The sequence below is a fragment of the Mytilus californianus genome, unplaced genomic scaffold (genome assembly GCF_021869535.1).
Source record: "Mytilus californianus isolate M0D057914Y unplaced genomic scaffold, xbMytCali1.0.p SCAF_2, whole genome shotgun sequence".
NCBI classification, from domain to species: Eukaryota; Metazoa; Mollusca; class Bivalvia; order Mytilida; family Mytilidae; genus Mytilus; species Mytilus californianus.
The window spans coordinates 61,877,428-61,889,601 of NW_026262668.1; the positions used below are offsets into that span (position 1 = coordinate 61,877,428).

General features: G+C 31.3%; 1 protein-coding gene and 1 long non-coding RNA gene across 2 annotated transcripts in view; one reads left to right on the forward strand and one right to left on the reverse strand.

The window, feature by feature from the left end:
- Positions 1 to 12,174, forward strand: part of LOC127730170 (polycystic kidney disease protein 1-like 1) — a 278,069-nt gene that overhangs the window by 20,373 nt on the left and 245,522 nt on the right. The window contains exon 4 of the mRNA XM_052238430.1: positions 11,093 to 11,298. Coding sequence (XP_052094390.1) covers positions 11,093 to 11,298 — 206 coding nt within the window. The remainder of the gene's footprint in view (positions 1 to 11,092; positions 11,299 to 12,174) is intronic.
- The window catches only part of LOC127730174 (uncharacterized), a 61,483-nt gene that overhangs the window by 6,809 nt on the left and 42,500 nt on the right, over positions 1 to 12,174 (reverse strand). The gene's annotated exons all lie outside the window — the stretch shown is intronic.

Genomic DNA, 12,174 nt, shown 5'->3' on the forward strand with positions numbered 1-12,174 from the left:
TGTCCTGGTTAATGGACAAATACTTTAGTACAAAACATAATTTAAAGCAGTGTAAGGGAGATAAATCAAATACATCATTGAAATTATCTCCCTTACACTGCTTTTAAATTATGTATAAAGTAATGGTTAATGAACAATAAAGATAATCTAAAACAGTGTAAGGGAGGTAATCCAAATACAACGTTTTGGTTACTTCCCTTACACTGCTTTTAAATTATGTTTAAAGAAATGCATATTTATAAAGGAAGACCAGTAAAAATATCTGCAAATGTTTTCATCTTTTTTTTTTACAAAAAAATCCATATGAAAGATTTGACACTATATTTTTATTAATTCTATTATAAAATAGATTAAGTTAGCACTATGGTAAATTTAAATGGGTAATTATGGTTGCCAACTCCATTGGAAATTTGAATTGAGATTATGACCATATCTTGAGGGAAAGAATTTTTTTGGGGGAAAAAGGGGGGGGGGGATAAAAAGAAATTGTGGGGGGCCAATTTTTTCTCATTTCAGATTTCAGAAATTAAAAAGAATTATTCTTCAAATATTATTTTTTTTTCAAATTTCAAATATTGAAAAATTTCAAGAAGTAATCTTTAATTGCACAGTATGGCGCATTAGATTTGTAAAATCTTTGATCACATTTATTTATTTGTTGTGCCGAATCTAACAGTGTATTTAGATTTTTAATTTTGGGTCCAGTTTTCAAATTGGTCTACATTAATGTCCAAAGGGTCCAAAATTAAACTTTGTTTGATTTTAGCAAAAATTGAATATATGAGGTTCTTTGATATGCTGAATCTAAACATGTATTTAGATTTTTGATTTTTGGCCCAGTTTTCAAGTTGGTCCAAATTGGGGTCCAAAATTAAACTTTGTTTGATTTCAACAAAAATTGAATATATGGGGTTCTTTGATATGCTGAATCTAACCATGTATTTAGATTTTTTATTTGTGGACCCCGTTATCTTATTGGTTCATATTGAGGTCAAAAGGGTCCAAAATTTAACTTTGTTTGATTTCATCTAAAATTGAATTATTGGGGTTCTTTGATATTCCAAATCTAACCGTGTATTTAGGTTTTTAATTTTGGGTCCTGTTTTTTAAATTGGTCTACATTGAGGTCAAAAGGGTCCAGTATTTAAACTTTGTTTGATTTTAACAAAAATTGAATTCTTGGGGTTCTTTGATTTGCTGAATCTAAACATGTGTTTAGATTTTTGATTATGGGCCCAGTTTTCAAGTTGGTCCAAGATAGGGTCCAGTATTTAAACTTTGTTTGATTTCAACAAAAATTGAATATATGGGGTTCTTTGATATGCTGAATCTAAACATGTATTTAGATTTTTGATTATGGGCCCAGTTTTCAAGTTGGTCCAAATTGGGGTCCAAAATTAAACTTTGTTTGATTTCAACAAAAATTGAATATATGAGGTTCTTTGATATGCTGAATCTAACCATGTATTTAGATTTTTTATTTGTAGGCCCCGCTATCAAATTGGTTCATATTGAGGTCAAAAGGGTCCAAAATTAAACTTTGTTTGATTTCATCGAAAATTGAATTATTGGGGTTCTTTGATATGCCAAATCTAACCGTGTTTTTAGATTTTTAATTTGGGTCCCGTTTTTTAAATTGGTCTTCATTGAGGTCCAAAGGGTCCAAAATTAAACTTAGTTTGATTTTAACAAAAATTGAATTCTTGGGGTTCTTTGATATGCTGAATCTAAACATGTGTTTAGATTTTTGATTATGGGCCCAGTTTTCAAGTTGGTCCAAGTTGGGGTCCAAAATTATACTTTTTTTGATTTCAACAAAAATTGAATATATGGGGTTCTTTGATATGCTGAATCTAACCATGAATTTAGATTTTTTATTTGTGGGCCCCGTTATCAAATTGGTTCATATTGAGGTCAAAAGGGTCCAAAATTAAACTTTGTTTGATTTCATCAAAAATTGAATTATTGGGGTTCTTTGATATGCCAAATCTAACCGTGTTTGTAGATTTTTAATTTGGGTCCCGTTTTTTAAATTGGTCTTCATTGAGGTCCAAAGGGTCGAAAATTAAACTTAGTTTGATTTTAACAAAAATTGAATTCTTGGGGTTCTTTGATATGCTGAATCTAAACATGTGTTTAGATTTTTGATTATGGGCCCAGTTTTCAAGTTTGTCCAAGTTGGGGTCCAAAATTAAACTTTGTTTGATTTGAACAAAAATTGAATATATGGGGTTCTTTGATATGCTGAATCTAACCATGTATTTTGATTTTGGACATTGGACCATAATAGGTAAATTAAAAAAATTCAAGTTCTTAGACCACATTCTTTCTGTGTCAGAAACCTATGCTGTGTCAAATATTTAATAACAATCCAAATTCAGAGCTGTATCAAGCTTGAATGTTGTGTCCATACTTGCCCCAACTGTTCAGGGTTCGACCTCTGCGGTCGTATCAAGCTGCGCCCCAGCGAAGCATTTTATTGTCAATCATTTTAGTTATCAATCCACCCTCATTTTCAATTTCTTGATGTAAAACAAGGAATGAAAAAGACTAATATCTTCATTCTTGGTATTTTTTATTTCAAGAAAAATAGAATAGATGCAATCATCATAGTCACGACCAGTGAAAGGAAGATTTTTTGCTGTTGTCATTCCTGAGTTATAGAACTTTGCTCATGAAGTTTCTTCCTCCATATTTTAGTACAAGATAAAATGAATCTTTGGAATTGTTTATATATTAATGATGTTTTGATTGTTTACATTTTTCTTTTCAATTTTTATGATTTTAACTTTTACTTCATGTGATCATGTGTTATATAACTTTGGAAAAAAAAATCCAATTTCATTTTTCAGATTATATGCTATAACTTATTTGCTTTTAACCATTAATTAATATAAAATGTTAACATGATGAAAGAATTGATGAAAAATTAAGTACCCTTTACTGTGTTTACAATTGATTTTGGAAAGGTATTCATCATGTTCATAATTATATGTCTTCTGCATTTACTAGGTCACCAATGTAAGAAAACAAGAAATTGCCAACCCAGACCTGGGGCAGTAAGTTTCGATCTTGAAATTGAAAAGATCCATTTTCAAGTTGATAAATCATATATCATTTGATTCCTTATACATTTTACCTCAGGAATATGTAACTTTTATTCACATATTATTAGGACTATGTATTACTTGTTGATATTTTACCAGATTTTCTGGTCAGCAATAGATCAAGGAGGTTAACTAACCTGAAAGAAGTTTACAAAAGTGATTGCTTTCAGTTTATTTGGTGATTGCTTTAGTTTGGCAGGATACTTTAGCAGTAGCAGTTACTAAGGCTTGTATTTTATTTTTATAACATTGATAAAAATCACACATTGACAGTCAAGTTTTGGAGTGCAACAATATTAAAGAGGCAATAAAATTCACAAATATTTGTATCTGACTTTGAAAAATTTGCTGATTTTTGCAAAATGTTTTTTTAAGATTTGAAATGTATCTTTTTGAAGGTGTTTTAAAATAATAATGTCATAACATGTTGAGGAAAGTTTCTATATGGGGTTTCATGATTTAATTTTTTGTTTGAGTTTAAAATGAGGATGACAGTTGACATTTGGTATTGTAGAAATTGTAAAAGGAATGCTGTTGATTTAAGGTGTATTAGATATGTGCAAATAAATTTTTCTCAGGAAAACATGAATTAAACTAAGGTCATGAGTTCTGTTAAACATCTCAGGGTCCATTGACACATCATACATTTAAAATAAGGGTATAAAGTACAAATTCAAATATATGTTAGATTGGCATAGAATAAATGCATCTGGCACAGCATCCATAAAATTTGTTAAGGATCTTGTCAAACCCTTCAATATTCAGTAAGCTATACATGTGAATTTTGGGTCAGTTTCAGACATAAATCTGTTCTACCTTAAGAAAAAGATGATCAGCTGCAATGTGTAGATGTCCAGCAAAATGAATCTCAATGGAAATCAATTGTCTTTCTTTTGTCTAGAAATAGTTTTTATACGACCGCAATATTTTTTTGGTCGTATAATGTTATGACGTTGTCGACGTCATCCTAGTCTTTGTTCGAAGACATTTGGTTTCCAGACAACAACTTGAGAATATGGATCTCTATGAAATTGTACCACAAGGTTCCATACCAATAAAAGGGAAGGTTGGGATTGATTTTTGGGGTTATGGACCTAACCGTTTAGGAAAAAGGGCAAAAAAACATTACTTTGTATAAATTGCTTATTAATCCCCTACCGATGAATTCAAAGGGGACTTTAGGTTTGCACTGTCTGTCTGTCTGTCTGTCTGTCTGTCTGTCTGTCTGTCTGTCTGTCTGTCTTTCTGTCTGTCTTTTTGTCTGTCTGTCTGTCTGTCTGTCTGTCCGTCCGTCTGGCAAATCAGTTTTCCACACTTTTTTCTTCATGCTTGAAGATATTGATTTGATATTTGGTGTATTGTTTTATCATGACAAGTTACAGATCAAGATTGAATTTTGTTCCGGTCTGATGATTTTGTGCAGAGTTATGTTCCTTTGACTTAGAAAATTCACTAAAATAATCAGTTTTCTGCATTTTTTTTGTCATTCTTGAAGATATTGATTTGATAATTGGTATATAGTTTTCGTTCCAATACAATGAATTATCATGACAAGTTACAGTTCAAGTTTGAATTTTGTTTAGGTCTGATGATTTTTTAGTGCAGAGTTATGGTCCTTGGACTTAGAAAATTCACTAAAATAATCAGTTTTCTGCACTTTTTTTGTCATTCTTGAAGATATTGATTTGATAATTGGTATATAGTTTTCGTTCCAATACAATGAATTATCATGACAAGTTACAGTTCAAGTTTGAATTTTGTTTTGGTCTGATGATTTTGTGCAGAGTTATGGTCCTTGGACTTAGAAAATTCACTCAAATAATCAGTTTTCCGCACTTTTTTTCGTCATGCTTGAAGATATTGATTTGAAAATTGGTGTATAGTTTTATCATGACAAGTTACAGATCAAGTTCGAATTTTGTTCCTGTCTGATGATTTTGTGCAGAGTTATTGTCCTTGGACTTAGAAAATTCACTTAAATAATCAGTTTTCAACACTTTTTTTCGTCATGAAGATATTGACTTGATATTTGTTATATAGTTTACACCATGACAAGTTATAGATCAAGTTAGAATTTCGTTCCAAAACAATGAATTTTTAACTGGTAGGGGACTATGTATTGCCATGCAATACTCACAGAATGCTTGTTTCAATGGGGTTTAATTCAAAAATAGAATTATTAGGGTTCTTTGGTATGCCGAATCTAACCATGTATTTATATTTTGGATTTTTGACCTAGTTTTCAAATTTGTCCATAATAGGGTCTGAAGGGTCCAAATTAATCTTACTTTGATTAAAAAAAAAATTGAATTCAAGAGAAAGTTTGATATGCTGAAACTAGACATGTTTTTAGATTTTTGATATTGGGCCCAGTCTTCAAGTTTTTCCAAATCGGGGTCCAAAATCAAACTTTGTTTGATTTCAACAAAAATTGAATCTTTGGAGTCCTTTGATATGCTGAATCTAAATATGTATTTAGATTTTTGATATTGGGCCCAGTTTTCAAGTTTTTCCAAATCGGAGTCTAAAATCAAACTCTGTTTGATTTCATCAGAAATTGAATTTTTGGGGTTCTTTGATATGCTGATTCTAACGATGTATTTAGATTTTGGATATTGGACCATAAAAGGTAAATGTCCAATTTTAAATTTTTAAGTTCTTAGACCACATTCATTCTGTGTCAGAAGCTATGCTATGTCAAATATTTATTCACAATTCAGATTAAGAGCTGTATTGTACAATCAACAGAAATTGTAAGTAGAGTCATAGTTAAAAATAGATACAGCATCAAATCTAATTTTTGATAAGATATTTTGATATAGTTTAAAATGTACTATTCATTATAAGATATTTCAAAAAATAATTACAGGTAAGTTTTATAGATTTTTAAAAGAAATTGTATTAATGAAGAATGATATTTTGTGAATTTTAAAAAAAATATTTTGGGGAAATTTTTTGAAGAACTTTGTGGTTTGTTATTCCTCTATAGATATATATATTTTTTATGAAGCGACCTCCTTTAAAAACTGAACTAATATTGTGCATTAATGAATAAATAAATAAAATTCTTGGTGTACTTGGATATGCTGAATCTAACTGTGTATTTAGATTTTGGAAATTGGACCATAATAGGTAAAAGTCCAATTTAAATTTTTCAGTTCTTTGACTAGATTCATTCTGTGACAGAAACCTATGCTGCGGAAAATATTTAATCACAATCCAAATTCAGAGCTATATCAAGCTTGAATGTAGTATCAATACTTGCCCAACTGTTTCAGGGTTCTAACTCTGCGGTCGTATCAAGCTGCTACCAGTGGAGCATTTTATTCTTTTCTTACAGAGCCTCATGCAGTCATTGATAAACTGAATTGACACTGATCTTTTAAATATTCATGCATTTTTCATTTAAATTATCATCCAGATTTCTTTATCTGACATAAATGACATAAATGCACTTTTCAGTGACAGCTTAAATGCTATCCAACTTGAAAAATTACACAACAATCAAAGTGCGAATTCCTTTTAGTGAGATCATACAACAATAGGTAATTCTATTTAAATTTCTAAAGATGGTGAACAGGTTAAAAAAAATAATTCAATTATATTTTGATTAATACACCTCATTCATAGGATTTATGTACCAGTACCCATAGTTTAAAATTAATAAAATATTGCAGTGCAAAAATGTCTAGATTTATTTGTTGCATCATGGTTAAGTTGCTGTAGGGGTTCATGTGACATTTAGTAATGATTCAGATAGAGTGCAGACTCTGCAAATACTTCTCTTACTCCAATGAAAATAGTTTTAAACTGAACATGGTAAAATGAGAAATTAAATGCTGCTGAATTTAATAATCCACAGACGTTTTCAGTAGAAAATGATTGTATTGCTTATTGAATGGAAGACCTGTGTTAGCATAAGACATTTTATTTAGTTTGGATGGGTTTGTGGTATGGATAGGTTTCTTTTATGGCATTGATTTTCCTAGAGGTTAATTAATGACTTAAACTGATATTAAGTTGGGATATCAACCCTGAATGTTATAAATTTAGATTAAATTCATGTTTTATGGTGCAAAACTAAGGTTTATCAGTACACTTTGTGATTTTTGCCCTGATCAAAAAGAGATTAAGGGAGAGAAAAGTTGGGAGATAAAAGGAAGATTTTTAGAATACAATGATATAGATTATATGAAGCATACACTTCTGCAGTACTTATAGTAATCATGATCAGACATGTTCAAGTTAATTTTACAGTTGCTTCATGCAATTAAATATGTTTGTAAATTAAATTATCTTTCGTTGAGAGTAATATTGTTTTGTTTTATTTAAAAAAAAAACTTTATTGAACAGTGGCAGTGGCTGCTTTTTCTTTAATGGCTGTAGAATTATATAAAGATTTAGTTCACAAAATCATTTGCTGAAATGCTAAAAATGTTGCCTTGAAGTTTATTCAACAGTTTGAGCAAATTTCAATTTGAATATTACAAATTTATATCTAGTGTATGTATTTACATTGCGAGAAAAAATATAAATCAGAAATGTCATTTGAAACATTATCTTTTCATGCATTAGCCAGTCTGTAAGTTTTGCATTTCAAAATTAGATCCCTGTAGAAATTTTATGGTTAAAATAACCTTTGAAGTGTATTACAAAGCAAGGATATGTTCTTAGTTTAATCATGTTATTGTCTGAAAATGTATGTAATATTTGCCATGGGATGTTAATCATCAATCAATACTTATTTATTTTCATGTACCAGTAGTGTTTTCTTGATGTAGAATACAGATGTAGACTTATCAACATTTGAGTTACCTTAATTTTGATAAAAGGAATATAATTCTAGATTAAAAAGACTGGAAGAAAAGTTTTTGTGGTGATTCCCATTTGTGATGTTTGCTCCATACTAAAATTTCAAAAATTAAAATTTCCTATGAACAATTGCTCATTTAAATGTTATATTTTCATAAAGCACATGTAAGATTTTTGCAACAAACATTTGCATGTTACAAACACTTTAAGGTCTTATGATAGCTATCAGATATGGAACAGTTGCCTATTGTAACATATTTGTTTTACTAAAGATTGTGCTTCTACTAATAACTCTCTGTAAATCCTTAGCAAATAAGAACAGTACTAATGGTTATAAAATTGTAAGACCTTTTGTGAATAAAAGGTACAAACCAAATATGTCAAAATTAGTCTAAAATTTTTGAAACTCAGTGTACAATTAAAACATACAGGAGACAAATCAAAAGCAAGGAGACAAGTGTACAAAAAAAAAAAAAAACTAAAGGAGAGAAATCCAAAAAGGAGACCTTTAAGACTAAAGCGATGGGAAATGCCAAGTTCTATAAAATCAGTAGTGATCTGAGTTGTTCAGAATGGTAAGCATATCCTGATTTTCACGTTGTTGTATTCATCATCATGCAGTGGTCAAAGCTGGTAATAGGTCAGATTCTGCAATGATCATAACTTGAAGCATTAAGGGAATTAAGATTGCTAATATTTTATTCTTAGGACTTTGTATACAATTATTCACTTCAGAATCTAACCAACCTTTAAACAGACTTATTCAGAAGGGATATAGTTACGATACTGTTGTCAGGTCATTAAAGATGGCATATTTTGGAATTAATATTGATTCATTCATAGGTTCTTTGCATCAGAAATAAACACATTTATTCTAAAACCAGTTGTTGGCATGATACAGATTATGTTCTTCTCATATATTTTAAGATGGAATGATACTAAACCACTAACGGGAGGGAATCTGCTTGATTTTCCTATGATGAAAACGTAATCTTTCAATCAGTTTAATTGAAGTCTGGAGCTGGCATGTCAGTAACTGCTAGTAGTCCTTTGTTAATTTATGTATCATTATCATTTTGCTTAGTATCTTCTGTTACCTATTTTTACATCGGACTCGGACTTCTTCTTAACTGAGTTTTACTGTGCGTATTGCTGTGTGTTTGTTTATTCTACATTGGCTAGAGGAATGGGGAGGGTTGAGATATCACAAACATGTTTAACCCGCCCCATCTTTGCACCTGTCCCAAGTCAGGAGCCTCTGGCCTTTGTTAGTCTTGTATGTTTTTTTAATTTTAATTCATTTATATGTCTCGGAGTTTAGTGTGACGTCCATTTTCACTAAACTAGTACACATTTTTGTTTAGGGGCCAGCTGAAGCCTGCCTCCGGTTGCGGGATTTCCTTGCTGTGTTGAAGACCCATTGGTGGCCTTGGTCTTTTTTTTTCTCTTTGGTCTGGTTGTTGTCTCTTTGACACATTACCCATTTCCATTCTCAATTTTATGATGTGTTCCAACGTTTCTTTATGTAGTATGTCAATTGCCCTTGACCTCATTTTCATGATTCAGTGACTGCTCATGATGTTTCACTTATTATACCCCACGCAACGAGTTGCGGAGGGTATAATGTTTTTGACCTGTCCGTCCGTCCGTCAGTCCATCTTTCTTGTCATCGCAACTCCTCTCAAACCACACAACAGAATTTCATGAAACCTTTTTAGATAATAAGGACATACTATGTAGTTGTGCATATCGACAGGAAATTACGATTCAATTCTTTTTCTAGGAGTTACGATTTGAACTTATTTACTTTAATGTACTACTGCAACAGTTTGTCATCGCAACTCCTCTCAAACCACACAACAGAATTTCATGAAACCTTTTCAGATAATAAGGACATACTACGTAGATGTGCATATCGACAGGAAATTACGATTCAATTTTTTTTCCAGGAGTTACGCTCCTTTGAACTTATTTGCCCAATATACTACTACAACCTTTTGTCATCGCAACTCCTCTCAAACCAAACAACAGAATTTCATGAAACCTTTTCAGATAATAAGGACATACTACATAGATGTGCATATCGACAGAAAATTACAATTCAATTTTTTTTCCAGGAGTTACGCCCCTTTGAACTTATTTGCCCAATATACTACTGCAACCTTTTGTCATTGCAACTCTTCTCAAACCACAGAACAGAATTTCATGAAACTGTGTAGATAATAAGGACATACTATGTAGATGTGCATATTGACAGGAAATTATGATTCAATTTTTAACCGGATTTTCGAAGGAAATATCGGTTATTAAAATGGTGATATACGGCGGGCGGCTGGGCGGTTCAGGTGGCTGCCAAACAGTGTGAGCACAATAACATAAAAACGCTTTAATAAATTTTTTTCAAATTTAAATATGTTGTTTCCTGGAACTTAATGAAGGTCTCTATTAATTTTCAAGATTTTAGTATATCTCCTTTGTGAGTTATTGCCATTTTTTTTTTCTGATACAATTTTTTTTTTCTTACACTTATTTTATTTCTCCAATGACAATGTGGGGACGTGGGGTATGTGAGAGCGCTCACTAAGGTTCTTTCATTATGAGTAATGTTAAGTTTTTGTGGTTAAGTCCTTTTCTCGGATACTATAAGCAATAGGCTAACTATAATTGGTGTATGGAATGATTGCAAGGTGTATATGCCCATCTGGCTGGTTCATCTGATCTTGAACTTGTGTTCCTGATTCATTGGTCAATGTTTAGTTTTTGAAGTTAGGTTGGTCTTCTCTCATATAATATTAGCAATAATTTAATCATATAAGATGAGTGGAATGATTGTAAAGTGTAAATGTTGGTCTGGCAGGGTTCATCTGATCTTGACCTCATTTACATGGATCATTGCTAATGTTTAGTTTATGTGATACTTGAAATAAAACTGTTATCTTCAAGACTTTTATCATTAATTCAATCATGATCAGTAAAGCAGAGTGAGATATTTCAGTTTGTGCACTCTTTTACATTCTGGAAGATTAATAGCACGGTTGGAGTATGATTACCACCAATCAAGGCCAAAAGAAACCAAAGGAATATGAAAATTGATGCATACCTTATTACACATAGTCTTTTAAGACTAGGAAGCTGGTAGATATCTGTATAGTGATACAATGGGTGTTTTTCAGTTCCAACAGTAGTACAGATGATGTGAACAGTGGCCAGATCTTCCTACCATTTGGTCATTCTGAGGACTATCTTGCAGTTTATCTAACCAATGGACCTTACATAGATCGTGTCACATTGAAGTTTGAACAGAAATGGATAGTTGTTGATACTGATGTGGTACTTGAAGTTTCTATAGCAATACCAAAGCTGATTCCTGTTTCAGATGGTATGTTTTGTACATATAAAATGGTTATTTAGGTAACAGTGAGTATGTTATTTAATGTTTGATTCAGTGTCAACTTGGGTGTCTTTAGTAAAATAAAAATAAGATGTTATATGATTGCCAATGAGACAACTATCCACTAAAGTTCAAATAAAGCGGATGTAAGCAATTATAGGCAACTATACTGCCTTCAACAATGAGAAAAACCATACCTTATAGTCATCTTCAAATTCTATGCATTATTTGAAAGGAGGATGATGTACATGAGGAAACATCCCTAAAATTCCGGTATACTCGACTAGAAAATATCTATGCAGTTAAATTTTTACACTAGTATTACTCCTCTTAATTGTGGCAGATGTTGCAATGTGGTACATAATTCAAAATATTAAGCATTCAATTGTTAGTCTGTGTTTTGCAAATGATTAAATCTATTTTAATTTGTTTATCAAAATTTTTTTTTGTACCGCAAATTTTGGAACTCAAGTAACATAAGGATAGGTCACAGGTCAAACAGGCAAAGTTGACCTTGGATGAATATGGCTTTCTTTTCAGGTCCCTTTTGGTCACATAGCTCTGACAGTTTCTACATGTTTATACATCCCTGGCTTTTAAATGTTTGAGTTTAAGCATTCCCTATGAAGGTAAATCCAGAAAAGCTATTCCAATGCACAAAATTTCTAAAGTTTTATTTTTATTAACAGAATTTGTTTAAGTTGTAATATGAACTAGAGGACTAGGATCTGGCTCTTTCTCACATGAATCTAGTGCAAGTTTACAGTTGTCAGTTTAATTGAAAGTCTTGGGAAGGAAAAAGATTTTCTTACTTTTTTAAGCTAAGACATATGATTATTAATTATTTATGTGTGTTTCGACTAG